The sequence below is a fragment of the Lepidochelys kempii genome, chromosome 21 (assembly GCF_965140265.1).
Source record: "Lepidochelys kempii isolate rLepKem1 chromosome 21, rLepKem1.hap2, whole genome shotgun sequence".
Taxonomy (NCBI): Eukaryota; Metazoa; Chordata; order Testudines; family Cheloniidae; genus Lepidochelys; species Lepidochelys kempii.
The window spans coordinates 10379159-10393971 of record NC_133276.1 but is presented as its reverse complement, the minus strand read 5'-3'; the positions used below and the strand labels follow the sequence as shown (position 1 = coordinate 10393971).

General features: G+C 49.0%; 1 protein-coding gene across 6 annotated transcripts in view; it reads left to right on the top strand.

The window, feature by feature from the left end:
* Positions 1–9956, top strand: part of GRM4 (glutamate metabotropic receptor 4) — a 233381-nt gene extending 223425 nt beyond the window's left edge. For all 6 annotated transcript variants that reach the window (XM_073319848.1, XM_073319851.1, XM_073319846.1 and 3 more), the window contains one exon: positions 9092–9956. In XM_073319848.1, the coding sequence (XP_073175949.1) occupies positions 9092–9141 (50 nt within the window). In that variant the 3' untranslated portion in view covers positions 9142–9956. The remainder of the gene's footprint in view (positions 1–9091) is intronic.
* Positions 9957–14813: the final 4857 nt, after the last annotated feature.

Here is a 14813-nt window from a genome sequence, read left to right as displayed (position 1 = left end):
CTCATACACAATTCAAGGAGGACTGCCAAAATCCATTCAGTCATGGGCAGCATAATACTAACCCTCAAGCCGGCTTGGTTGTGTCCTGTCAGACCACAGAGTTGCTTGTGTCCCCCTTATTGTAAATAACAGATGCTCTCATTCCGTGTTGTGATGCCAGGAGCAGGCCTGGAGCATTTCTGGGGGTTCCCTGTCATTCCTGGCAGGAGATAGAGCAGATTGCTGTCGGTGCCTGTCACCTTGCCTCAGACTTGCCGGCAAAGCCATCAAGTGGCATATGGGCCTGCAGGGAGCCCGGGTCGGTTATGACCCCCCAAAGGCCCCACACTTGCACCGTAACAACCATGCTCAGAAAGACAGGGCCTCCCCCACGTCTAATCTCACATGCTCCACTCTGCTCCTGGCGCTTCTCAGCCCTCCAGTGGGCCCCTCTTGTGTCTTTATCCCGTAAAGATAATTGTTAGCCAAAAATAAGCTAGAAACCTACTAATGCTCTTGCTTTGTAAGAGGCACTATAAATCTGTTCTGATACTGCAGATACACAGGGAAAGCCGGTAATGACAGCTCACCAAAGGAGCCGTTATAAACATTATGAACATTATAATGTAGGGCACTTAGCACGGAGGCGCTCCAAGAGGGCTGAGATTTTGTTGACCGATAGCATGGCTGATCACTAGCGCTGACTTTGCTGTCTGACTGTGTGGGCTATTCACAGTGGGGCAGGTTGGGACAAAGGGTTTTGCATTGACTTCAGTGGGACTGCATGGGTGAGGAACTGCTCTCCAGTGGGAGGAAAAGGTTAACAGTCTGGCTCAGGAGGATTGGGGAATGCAGCCAAGCCAAATCTGCGCCTTTTTGGCTTGAATTTGCAAAAACAAGAGCTTTTGTGAGCAAGAAAGAGTCAAAAACTGTGAAATGGGTAGAATTTCAAAATGTGACATTCCACTGGGGCAAAGTTTTCACAGCAAAACAGCCAGGGAATGGAATCCTCCTGTGTTTGGGTGAGAAACCTGCCATTTCGCTAATATTTCATGAGAGGTGAAATCTGTGGGTTGCAACATAACCAGGATAGAAACCATAAATATTTTTCCATGCAATTTCATGGTTTGTTTTTCATTTCACCCTCCCTCTCTCCCTATTTGTCATTACTTCTATCTATCTATCTATCTATCTAATCATCTCTTCTCTGTATCTCTGATGTAATGTCTGTCTGTCACACCTGCAATATCTATCTACTTACTCACCCCCTTCCCTCCCCGCTCTCTATGTGCTTTAAACTGATATATCAACAATCTTTGCCCCCCCTTAGGGTTTCGTTATCTGTACCTTCTTTTCTCCGTGGCTTCTGCCCATGCCCCTTCCAGGTTAGAGTCTGAGAGGAGGCTTGGCCAGGATGCCTTAACTAGTGCTAACTGATGTCAGAGTTGTTCATGTGACTTCCCCTTGAGTGGTTTTGGATTGGTCCCAAGTTCCCCTTGTGCTCAGACCCCTCTGATCCTTCCTTTGTGCTGCCTCCCTTGCAGCCACCGAAGTCCGACAGACAAGATTTGTTTTGTTGCAGTAAGGGCCGTTCTGTTCTGTTCTGTTCTGTGTGTGGTTTTGTACCCCTCTCATTGGTGAGGTATCGGAGCGCCTTTCAATGGACTTCTTCTTTGTTCTTTCCCCTGTCCCCCTTTGACTCCCTCCAAAGTCCATTTAGCTGGTTTGTGACTCATCCCCCATTACAGGGTTCCTTTGGCTTTTGTGCCTCTCTCTGCATCCTTGCCTGTACAAAGCACTAGGAGATCCCGGGGTAGCAGGAGATAAGCATTATCAAGATACCGGACTCCAGAAGCTGCCTGTCCTTTAGTTCTTAGCCTCCACCAGCCACAGGAGGATGCGCAAAGTGTGTGTGATCATGTCTCCCTCTAATGGCTCCTCTGTGTGTTACACTAATATCTTGGCTCACCCCAGTCTGGATCCTCTGAACTATATCAAATTGGGTCCCAGAGTCCCTGGACTATGTCCCACTATTCAACATTTGCTCCTAAGATGTTGCTTTTCCATGGGGTTGCCCTGACTTACCCCTTTCAGAGATGCTATTGCCAGAGCAATAAAAATACTTAGCACTGATATAGCATCTTTAACACAAGGATCTCAAGGCTCCATGCAATCACTTTGTAAATAACCCTCCCAACACCCCACTGTGTTAGGTGGTCAGGTACCCGTTTAACAGAGGCACCGGGAGGTTGTGACTCCCCCAGGCTATACAGTGCATCAGTAGCAGAAGTAGGAATAGCATCCAAAATTCTGGACTCCCAGTGTCTGCTCTCACTCCTAGGCCCTGCTCCGTCTCAGGTCTTCCACCCCCAAAACGTGATGATCTATTTTATTGGGGTGGGGGGTTGCATTATGGAAACCAACCAAAAGCAGGGACCCATTGTACCCTCCACTGACCCATAGTAAGAGACAGTCCCTACCCTAAAGAGCTGACAGTCTAAATAGACCAGACAGAATTATTACCCCATTTTACAGAGGGGGAACTGAGGCACAGAGAGATGAAGTGACAGGATTACTCAGGAGCTAGGAACTGACCCCAGTTCACTTTCCTTCCTATGTTTGAGGTGGTGGGCAATGGGAGCCCCTGCCAGCTGTATCTATCAGCCGGCTGGTGGAAGCACACAGCAGTGAGAGACAATGCTCCGTTCTGCAGTATCTCTGGCTCCAATGTGTCTTGCATTTGCAATGTGGGTGCTCAGCCTGAATAGAAAGCTGGCACCGCGGCGTGTCGAGGACAGTCTCAGGAAGCTGATTGCATTATTAATTTGAGGGACGGGAGCGACTGTGGAGTTGTCAACCACGGGAAGGGAGGGCTGTTTTTCATTCTGTCACTGGCAGGTCACGTATCTTTAAATAAACAACAGAATAAATAATTTACAGGGCTTGATTGCAAGCAGATTGGCTATGAAAACATTTCAGCTAACAAATAGCGCTGTCAGCTCTAATTTCTTATGGCCCATCTAATTGTTATCTGAGGATAACAGCGTCTGAAATCTTCAATAAGGTTCATTTGTCAAGGATGCACTGGCACCGTGGAGGGGTGGGGGAGGAGTAAATAAATAAGTCTCTGACTGCCACAATCTGCTGGAGCTGCTGGAGGGAAAGGGCGAGGGGATCCTGGGAAGGCTGAGAGGGAGGGAGCGAGGACTGGATGGACGCCCCCTCGGGAATTAATTGCCATCCCCCATCTCAGACACCGTAAAGCCGCCAACCAGTTGGCAGTGATATCAGCCCAGCCTTAACCATGTAGAAGATGGGGGGAAGTCATGGGAAATCACTGTGGATAAATAAGGAAGATTTAAGGTTGGGTTTTTAAAAACAGTCTCTTTTTTTTGCGGGCATTTACAATATGTGGACACAGAGCACAATCTGCTCTGTTCATGCAATTGGGATGACCACGAGCCTATCTAGACCTGGAAAGAGGTGCTTCTGTCTGTCTATAGTACCTAGGTGTCTTCTGGTATCAAGGTATCTGCCTGTCTGTCTTTAGTATTCTAGGAATTTCTCCCTCTCTCTCTGGTCTTGGCTAATCTATGCATCTAAATGACCTAAACTGCACCTACAAAATGGCAGGAACCAAAAGGGTTGGGGGGGAGGGGCTGTTTAAGAGAGGTCCTGAAAATGGAACCTGTAGTCGGTGACCGTCCTCTCCTGACCTGGTGCCTTCTGTGACAAGCTTTGCCTCCCAGAGACTCGAGCACTGCCCGGTGGGGCTGCAGGTGGGTGGCGAGGAGGATGTGCTCCTCTCCGGTGTTTTATGGGCTGGAGCGCTCATGAATTTTCCCATGGTATCTCTGTCTTCTCCCCTCTTTGTTTATGAATGGTTGCACCCATTCACTTAGGATTATGGTGGCAACATCCAAGGAGCTGGAGGGCTGCACCAGATTTGCATAGACATTTACATATATACATTTTTAATCAGTTGTAAATGTGCAGGCCCCTAATATTTACTTGTGTTTGTGGCAAGCGAGTGGGAACCAGCAGCAGCAGCTCATGCTTTGAACCACCCCTGGAGTTAGCTGGGGAGGCAGCTGTGGGTCACACTGGAGGTCTCCTGAGGGCTGCATATGTTCACTGGGCCACAGGTCGGCCGCTCGTGGGTTAGGTTGCTGAGCAGCACGGGGCGCATCTCGATTTGGAGATCTAAGGCACTGGCCAAGCATGTCTTTGTTCCCCACTCGTGGCCAGCCCACGTGAAAGGTTTATGAATGTGCTAAGATCGTCATGCTAATAGATCTGGCCCTTTAGCTCAGACAGCAGCCAGATCATTGGGGTTTTTTGTTTGTTTTTATGTAGCGGTCCCAGGTTGAGTCCCTGTAGACGAGCCATCTAGGGAAATGAGGTCATGTGCTGGCACCCACAGACGTGCTAGCTGGAGCCTGAAATGGAGGTGATCCTGGTGACTGAGCGAGTGGGGATCTGCACCCTGACTTTACCCTACTTTAAGTTGGTTGTCTTGAGACATGGGAGCCGAGCACCGAACCCTGAGCTGTGTGGGGTGATACAAGCTTCCTGCTCTCTCTCTGCGCTTGTACCCTTCCCCTCCTTCCATCTGACCAATTCCAGCACTGCCATACCCCCCTCAGCGTTACAGCTCAGGCTTCAGGCTCCCAGTCTTGGGTCTGTCAGTTACTGCACAGGCCCCACCTCTGCTGGAGCTTTGAAACAGATCAGAGGGATGGGGGGAGGCTGATGCTCAGGCTTTTGAAACTGACAAAGGAGGGGAGGCTGGTCCACTAGCTCTGATCTTCTTCAAAGGAAGGGTCAGCTCCAGCTTCCTCCAGCTGGAGATATTTCCCCTTAAAGCCGTAATTGAGGGCCGGTTCCAGGGCATATTCATATGAAAGTAATCTCACTGGAGAGGAGAACTTTTCCACAGACACTCTTCTGATTAGAATCCCTCTTGAAATACAGAGCAGGTCACAGACTCCATCCTCTCTCTCTCTCATATCATTTACAGGACAAATAAATAGCCTCCAAATTGTTCCACAAAGGGAGCTGTTTACAGTGCTACCTACATCCTTAGCTTTTAAAGGAAGGGGTTTGAGAAAGGACCAGATCCCTGGCTGGGGTAAATAAATCAACATCACTCTGTCTGAGTCAATGCAACTCTGTTGGTTTACACCTGCTGAGGATCTGACCCAGAGTTGCAATAGTCAGAGCCAAACTCCTTCCAAGTTTGGAAGTCCAGGTTTTGGTGCCATCCCCCGTGCATTGGAGATGGATCAGAACCAAAACCACAGGTCCGAGCTATAGATCTCGACCATGCTTGTGGGCCTGGTGCTGCTCTCACTTACACCAGTTTAACAACAGGGCAACATCACTGATTGAAGTGGCCCTGTTGTTAAACTGAAGTGATTATTCCTGATTTACCCCAGTGTCAGTCAGAGAAAAACCAGGCCCTCCGTCTCCAGAATTGTCCCAATCAAAACCCTGGATCCAAACACTGCTGAACTAACAGAGATTGTTAGCACTTTGGGGCAGGGACCATCTCATTGTACTGGGCTTAGCACAAAGGGGACTTGGCCTCTCTGCACTGCCATGGTACAACTAACAGCAGCAGAATCCAGATCTAAATCCAAATGGTCCCAGTTTTTGTGGCGTTACAGGCTTCATCTGCCACCACAAGACAGCAAAACTGACTCAACAACTTTAGGCAGGGCTCTTACTCTGCTAGCAGGGCAGCTCAACAAGCGAGTCGCGCATCCCTCAGCTGGGTCACACACCCTGCCACCTGCAGAGGCCTGCTTTCCAGACAGGTTCGAGCAGGGAGCTCAGACCTGGGCCCATTTGCAATACAGATCTGGGTGTTGTCTGCAAAATTTGGATCCAGACGCACCTGGGAACTTCCCAAAAGTTCAGCTCTAAAGCTTTGATCCAGCCCCTTCTCTAGTCACAGTGCTCCAGACCTGGAGAGAACCCCCTAAACCCCACGCCCTGGTACCTGAAGGGGGTTCAGTGAAGATGGACTCTGGGGTCAAAGCACATGGAGTTTGGTTCTTTCAAGACCAAATCCCAATTTTCAGGGTATTGCAGAAACCAAAACCGCTCCCCAAGCTTTGCTCGGCCCAAGAGATGATCCCACAGAGTTACATGCCTTGCTTCTCTGCTATCCCATTCCTGCTTTTGAAGTGGAGAGAGGGGAAAGCAAAGGTGATTTTAAGCCACCTTTGTGCTCCCCATATTCTGGGGCCATGTGGAGCTGTGCCCAGCTCCTGGTGTAAATTACAGCAGCCTCTGGGCCCTGAGAAGCGGAGAACAGACATACTGCAGGGGATTCTGGCCATGCCCCTGATCCATCTCCAATGCTGGGAGCTGGGAGCAGGGCTGGGGTAGAGTCCTTACACCATCTCTATACCAGCTGGAGCTGAGCCCAAGGGGAGGGGGGGCTTCTCAGGGATCCAATTCTACCTATTCAAGCAGTGTTAAAGCTCCTTAGAGCAACTGAGAATCAGGCCCATGTGTTCACACTGGAACTTCAAAGGGGCCAATACAGGAGGGATGTGGGGGTGGTGGGGGGTGGCTGGGGGGCTTTCTCTGTCCCCATGAGGTTAATCTGTTACCATAAAAGAAGCAGGTTCCCATTGGGAAATGTCTCTTTAATTACCTGTAACTCATGCAAACTCTGGTGCCCTGAGACCAACCTGGGAAATCATTTGCCTTTTCTTTGGAAATCGCTCACAGTTTAATGCATAAAGAAAAGGAGTACCTGTGGCACCTTAGAGACTAACCAATTTATTTGAGCATGAGCTTTCGGGAACTACAGCTCACTTCATCGGATGCATTCAGTTTAATGCATGTTACCCCCGGCCGGGGAGAGGTGAATTGCTCCGGCTGAGCCTGATTCTCCAAGTGCAGCTGCTCGCTGACTTCTGACTCCACCTTTGCTCACTTCTATTCACGCTACCTGAGGGATTGTCCCCAAAGCGTGGGCCTTCTCTAGGGTCCAGCTCTGCTGCACTTGCTGGTGTGTTTGGGGAGGGGAGGGATACAATGGAGCCAAGGTTTTGCCCACTGCTGCCCACTCACTCCCTGCGCACCTGCACAGGAGTGGGAGAAGGAGCTGTTTTCATGCCCCTATCTCCACGTGATCTTTGGCAATGCCAGTGGCCCACACAGGAGAGTTAGAAGCTGGGTACAGCCCACTCCTGCCTTATTCTGCCCAGAGGGCTCACAATGAGCATATTGGCTTTTGTAGTGGGTCTGCTCCAGCTTCAGTTCTCATAAGATCCTAAATCTGAGATGAACTTTTCTGCTTTGGCTGGTAATATTAATAATCTGACTTTACAGGGCTTTTGATGATATTCAAACATAGGCAGTGCTACTTTTCGTTCTGTGTTTGTCCAGCCCCTAGCACAATGGGGTCCTGGGCAGTGAGTGGGGCTCCTAGGCATGAGGGTAATATAAATAAGAAATAATAATATCCATTTTTCAAAGCCCCACATTCACTTTAACTTGTTAATAACAGGGTCCTACGGGTTAAATGGTATTTGGATGCATGGCTTCTTTAAATGTTTGGCTAAAGCTGCTAGTCTGGACTCCTTTTAAAACCCCCTTGTCTTGGGAGCTTGGCCTAAAACTAAGAGAGTGATGTTCGCTGAAGGAGTTTGATTCCTGAACTTTTGTCATGGATCAGCACTTGGAGACCAAGCGGCTCATTGTCAGAGGTGCTGATCCTATTGGGCCTGATTCTCTGCTGCCCTTCCCCTTCCACCCATGTCTAGTGGATTGGGAATGCTCCCAAGCCAGCAGGGTAGAGTTTGCTCGCACGTTACACTGCTGTACCTGACTACGCAAGGAGCAGGGGGGCTGAGAAGCCAGCCCGCTGACTTCAGTCGCCGTTCAAGCACCACTCTCATGAAACGCAGGCCATTCGCCTAAGGCACTCGCTCTCCCGGGTTTGTTGTTTTCTACACCTGTGCGGATGAGCTGCCGCGGTGCAAGGCGGAACAGCTTGATGTGAGGGGGTGGCAAGTTGTACACGGTGCAAGCCCTGTGTTGCTTGGGTGCAATGTGCCTGCGTTGGGGGCTTGCACAGATGTAACCTCATTGCCACAACTGCAGCCAGGGCACGTTTCCCTAGTCTAGCCAGACCCGAACACCCAGAGATAGCCCAATTATCTGTAGTCAGGGTTCGTCCAGGTGAGGCTTCCAAACCACTGGCTGCAGGAGGACTGTCTCTGGTTCTTTGGGCCCCACCAGGGTTAGCGTGATGTTTGCTGCTCACAGTCCAGTGTCACAAGGGTTAAATACCAGCTGCCTCCTGCTGGCTGGGAGCTCTGTGGCTTGAGATCCCTGGGGAGTCAGGACATGGGAGTCAGCTGGGATGATTTAGTTGGAGATTGGTCCTGCTTTGAGCAGGGGGTTGGACTAGCTGACCTCCTGAGGTCCCTTCCAACCCTGATATTCTATGATCTCCCTCTTTGTCACTGGCTAGAGTATATCACTGGATCCCGCCTCGTCCTATTTCCCATGAAACCTCCCTCCACTCTTCCCTGAACTCCCTCCACAAACACAGGCACATGTTCTGGATGCTCGTCTTATTCTCTCCCCATCTTTGGCACCTCTGAGACTCCACCCTCTGCATCCTGTGTGGGGCAGGTGGAGGGCGGTCTTCCCCCTGCATCTTGGGCCTTGTAGAACTGGGGCCTCACGGCCTGATTTGCGGAGGTGCTGAACGTCTGAGACTCTCCTTGGGTCCAGCGGGAGCTGAGCACTTCTGCAATCTAGGCCATGGCTCACTGCCTTTGCATGGAGCTGCAGAATTGACCCTGGATGCAGCAGGATGTATCTCTGCCTGGCAGTCTTCAGAGACTCATAGGTGCTGGACCTAGGGGTGCTACCACACCCCCGGCTTGAAGTAGCAATTACAACCCAAATACATGGTTTCCGCCTTCAGCACCCCCACTATAAAAATGGTTCCAGCACCACTGCAGAGACTGAGCCTTATCTCATATGCCCACCCAAGCTGTAGTGACGTAAAGGTCTGTTCAAGGTCACGGTACAGGAAGGCTTCATTAATGATACATATGTGGTTTCTCTCTCCTTCCAGCTCTGGCTACCAAACAGACTTACGTCAGCTATAGCAACCACGCAATTTAACTCCAGCTGATCATAACTACCCCGGGAGGAGTTGCTGGGGAGGAGGAGGAGAAGCTGGAGAGTTGAATCATGTTGCTCATCGCAGGAAGTCGGGGGGTGGGGAAGTTGGATTCGATTGGAAGACGGCATTGTGGGTGCCTAATTCTACTGGCTGGGCTGGTGGAGGATGCTGCTTGGGAAGATGGCCATTAACGTCGGCAAAAAAAACAACCAACCAACCAACATCAAAACACACGCCTCTCGGGAGGAGGAAGAGGAACAACCGACCAGGGTGCACGTACAGTGGGGCAGAGGTGACAGACTTTAATAAATCTTTGGGGGATTTTTTCCTGTATCTTGGAAAAATAAAAAAAAAATGCAGATACCTTTTCCCTTTTCCACAATTTGTGAGATCGTTTGTGGTTGTGAAGACTCTTTCACTTTCTCTCTCTTTTTATTTTGTTCATTTTCCATTTTTCTTTTGTTGTCTTCTTCCTCTGCCTCTCTTCACTTTTTATCTCTCTTTTTCTCCAAGTTCTATGTGTTGCAAAAAAAAAAAATTAAAGATTTAAAAAAAACAACAACAAAAAATTAAAATAAAATCTAGACTGTGTTCAAAGTGCTGATTTCTATAGGTGGTACAATTGATGTATGTGATGACCATATGGATTGAATTATGTCTGCTTTATGTACTGACCAATCAAAAAAAAAAACCCAACAAAAAAACCCCCTAAGTTCAGTGCCTGGATGTTTATGAATTATTCGATGAAAAGTATAGAGCATGATCATTTTTATACGAGGAACTTTCTAATAAAAGACCATGGTTTTGCACTCCGCATTTGTCTTTTATTGGTACATGTCGCTGGCTGGCTCAAGGGAGGCTCTTCAGCTTATCAAAAAGAAGGCAAAGAGGTGACTTGATCGCAGTTGATAAGTACCTGTGTGGGGAAAAGGTTTCTACTAGCAAATGGCTCTTTAATCTACCAGACAAAAGCAGAACAAGATCCAGTGGCTGGAAGCTGAAATGAGATACATTCAGGCTAGAAATAAGGTGCACATTTTTAAGGGAGGTTTATTAATAGGGCTTCTGTTCTTCAGGTTTTGTTAATTTCATGGGGTGTTGATAACTTTGAGATTTATGAAGATGTCCAAAAATCTGGGAGGATGCAAGACTTTTTCCTTGTATATTCTTATACATTGCTCATTACAGCAGTATATACTGTAATGAGTGGTCACTTTGTAATGTTCCCTTGTGTACTTTAACATAGTAACACACTATGTTAAAATGCCGTAGGGAACCTTTAGTACCCACCGCCAACAGGGAGACACATGGATCAATTAATGCACCACACGTTTGTGAGCTCTAGGAATCACATCCTTGTAGTCTGCGTGACAAGCTCTTAGATATTTTTGTCCTGGGGTATTTTATTGGTGTTTCTCCATTAAAACCGAAAAGCCGTACAGTGTGCCTAGGATGCAGTGGATTCTCCAGTATGTGAAGGTGTGAAATTCAAGATCACAGGTGGGATTTTTCAAATGTAACCAAGTGATTTAGAAGCGTAAATTTCAATGGCTTTTGAAGGCACTTCTACACTTTGAGCTGGGGTGTGGTCCCCAGCTCGCTGAGACATACCCACACTAGCTCTGAGCAAGCTAGCTTGCTAAAAATAGGGTCGCCATGGTGGTGTGGGAGGGGCTAGCTCCCCCGAATACATACCTGTCTGTGACACCTGGGGTGTACCCAAGCGCCTGCTTGTGTTGCCACACAGATCAGAGCTAGTCTAGGTATGGCTCCTCGAGCTGGAATTTACACCTCCCGCTGTACCCTGAGACGCGGGGGTGTTTGCAGTTCCCACCCTGGCTCACTTTCTGAAAGATGTGCTCTAGTTCAACCAGCCCTTATCACTCCAGGAATTCCGGGGGGAGGGTCCCTGGCCTGTGGTTTGCAGGAAGTCCGACTAGATGCTTATGAGGGTCCCTTTTGGCCTGGAAATGAGTGAGGTGAGGTGTGGGCCTTGACTGCACTAGTGGATTGAACGGGTTGCAGTTGAAGAGGCTCCACTGAAGTACAAAGCGCCGGATTCCCCTCTCATCCCAATGGATGCTGAGAGGCCCCCTGGTTGGCAGACTCAGTAGAGGCCAAGGATAGGCTGGGCCATGGAGACAGAGCCACCCTCTCACAGGGCCGACTCTAGGGGCGGGCAAGCAGTGTGGTCACCTGGGGTACCCACTTCCAGTAGGTGTCACATCCTGGGGCTTTTTTATTTTTTGTGTGTGCTCTAATTGGCTGTTGGGGGGTTTCCTGGCTCGGGCGCTGTGGCAAAATGACTAGAGCCGCTCCTGTCCTCTCCCTCCATGTGGGATTCCCTCAGAGCAGGGATGAGGCGTGCTGGCAAAGCAGAGTGGGAGCAGCTTGCCCTGACGCTGCCTGCTCTGTAGCCAGACAAGGCCTCCGGCCTGCAAGGCTGTCAACCGGCCCCAGCACTGGGATCAAAACTGCTTCTAATGGCCTTTTCTGCTGGAGCCCCGTGGGCAGGAAGGTGCACGGGGAAATGGTGCCAGGAGAGATGAAGGAAGCGCTTGATGTGTCTGACATGGCTCAGTCAGTGGTGGCTGGTTAGCAATGAAAGGCAAGATTCTAAACACCAGGTTTAGGGAAAAACCACTCTGAGCTTGTAAAGCTGCCTGCAGTGACCCAAGAGCGTGAGGCCCAACCTCAGGGCAGACTGTTAGGAAGCCAGGCACAACCCCCCAGTTGGCTCTGGGTTCTATACAGTTATCAAGTGACAGGTTTCAGAGTAACAGCCGTGTTAGTCTATATTCGCAAAAAGAAAAGGAGTACTTGTGGCACCTTAGAGACTAACCAATTTATTACCAATTTGTTATCAAGTGTAAACTCCTCGGGCACTGTAACAGCTTTAACATGGAGTCACACAGGCCCATGGAGCACTCCGATCGAGTTCGCCACCCACGTGAGCCCGCCTTTGTGATAGCTGATCCCTTACACCAAGAATCACTGCAATATTAAGGTTACAACCCAGTCCCAAAAGACAAGTCACTTACCCCAGGTCAGTTGCTCCTTAGATCTCACACCAAAGACAACATCTGTAGCCGATTTACTAAACTATGTAAAGATTTTGTTAAGTAGGAAAAGGAAATGAGAGTAACTTACGAGGTTACAGCAGGTAAACATAGCCACACAAATGAGTTACACTCTTAAGTTAAAAAAAAAAAAGCTTGCTATTTATAGAAGCTTCTAATGGGGCTTTAGGACTAACCCAGGCTGAGCACTGGGGATCTCTTGCTTATGCCTAAGAAACCTGCTCCCCCCCCATCCCCCCCGGAGTCCAAGCAGCACAGAGACCCAGTTCCTTCTTCTTAGGAGTTTTTATCCCCCTCCTCCCTTGTACTCTGAACAGCAAAGTCAGCTGATGGAAGGAATCCACTTGCATGATGCCTCTTCATTGGGGGAGGGAGGAACCACAAAGGTCTTTTGTCCTCTTTAACATCCCATGATAATCCGTCTGGTGTCAATGAACCTTTCCCATTGGGCAGGATGTAACACCTTCTGTTGGAGACCAGCACTTCACACAAGTTAATGTCTCCCTCCTGTCTGGTGATTTACAGTCACAGAGGCTCATCATACAACTGCTCAAATATTACCTTACGCTGTGAGATACAACTGCTATAAATGAGCTTAATGAATGCAGCAGTTCAGAAGCATTCAATAGTCTAAAGACTAAACACATTCTTATAATTGTAACACCTATGTCAACAATACACATAGATGAGCCAGACCAACCACAGTCATGGTTTTATCGGTGTTCAACTGAAGCACGTCCTACTTGTCCAATCCTGAGTCCCTGCACTGATCCATCCGCTCCCCCCACCCCAGCCTGCCCTGCTGCTATCCAGCACCTCCAGCCTGGGTCATGCCACTCGTGCTGCTATTATGCTGACGTCTTCATGGGTATAAGTTGAGACCAAGCAAATTCTTTATGCTTTTGGGGCAGGTACTCTACCTGGGTAAAGTTTGTGGGGGTAATCAACAGGCTGCACTAGGCAGTCTGTGAGGGCCCCTCTTCGCGTGGAATATACCCCGAGAGTCCTGATCGCTGGGTATTGATGAAAACACACACAGGCGGGGGAGACGGGGGGGGGGGGGTTGACCTTATGGGTCTTAGGGGCTTGGCTATCCGTGGTATGACTATCCCCATCCACAAGTATTTATTTATCTGTGTAGTGCAAATCGGAGTCCCAGTCATGGCCCAGGACCCCACAGAACTAAACAATGGTTCCCCACCTCAAAGAGCATGCCAACTCAATAACCCTCTACAACACATGCATTTCATGGCTATTTCATACTGTTAAAGGGCCATTTGTCATTTATTGACCCTTTTAAAACTATTGACAAAGGCAACACTGTAAAGTGAGACCCAATTGCTAAGAAGGCCTTGTTGAAATGAACAGGTCATAGGCAGCAAATTGTTTGTGCCACCCATTCAGTGCGTACAGAGCCCTTCAGGGTCTGTCTGTGCTGCAAAGGAAAAACCCACGGCTCTGAGGTCCAGAGCCAGGGTCAACTGATGCATGTGGGACTAAAACTCGCAGTGTAGATGGTTGGGCTTAGGCTTGAACCCCAGGTCTGAGACCCTTGCTAGGTTTCAGAGGCCAGGCTCCAGCCCAAGACCAAACAGCTACACTGCAATTTTTTGCCCACGAGCCTGAGTCAATTGACGACCCGTGGCAAGACTTGTTGCCACAGGGTTTTCTTTGCAGTATAGACAGATTCTTGGAGAGTGACGTGGTTTAGTGGATAAGGCACTAACTACTGGGTTAAGAATTATGGGTTCTAGGCTCTGCCATGTCATGGATTAGCTGGGTCTTCGGCAAGTTGTTTAATTTCTGTAGTCCTCTGTTTTCACTCCCATCTGTTGTCTATTTAGACTATAAACTCTTAGGGGCAGAGAGCGTCTCTCACTCTGTGTATATATATAGTAGCTAGCACAAAGGGATGCTAATTTGAGAAGATGAGGATGGTCTGCAAACAATTCAGGGGTGGAGCAAAGGGCTCCTTTTGGTGGCTTGTTTTATTCATACTTAATCAATCAATCCATCAGCTGTCAAATGAATTAGTTTGGACCTGCAACTGAACCTGCCCACAACCTCACCCCTCCTGCGAACCAATGCTGGCCTCTCAAGGGAACAGCTGCGCCAGCGAAGAGGACAGTACGAGAAAGCTTAGATCCACGTGGCCCTTAGAACGCTCAGAAGCAGCTGCCGTTGATTTCTTGGGATCGCTTCTCCCTTGGGGTGTCAGTGCGACTTGGCAATTAATTAAAGACTAAACATTACAAAGAGCTCCGGGGTGACTCTGCTCCTCGTGGCTAGCATTCCTTGTCAGGCACTCCAGCTGAAAGCAGTAGATCAGCAGAGGTGAAAGGGGACAGTGAGGTGGAGAAACAGATGCGTGGAGGGAGAAGACCGGGAAGGGTGAGGGCTTTGCTCATATGACCACCACAGTTATGACTAGAACCTACCATGAGGAGATCACTTCATGCTAGCATAGATTCCCCTGGACTGGGCCTGCAGCCTCTCTTTGTCGCTACTTTATGGCCTGGGCCTGTTTTCCCTTCCTTCTCCAACAGTCACATTGTCTTCAGTCCCAGGCCGGCCAGGGAACCTGTGGAATG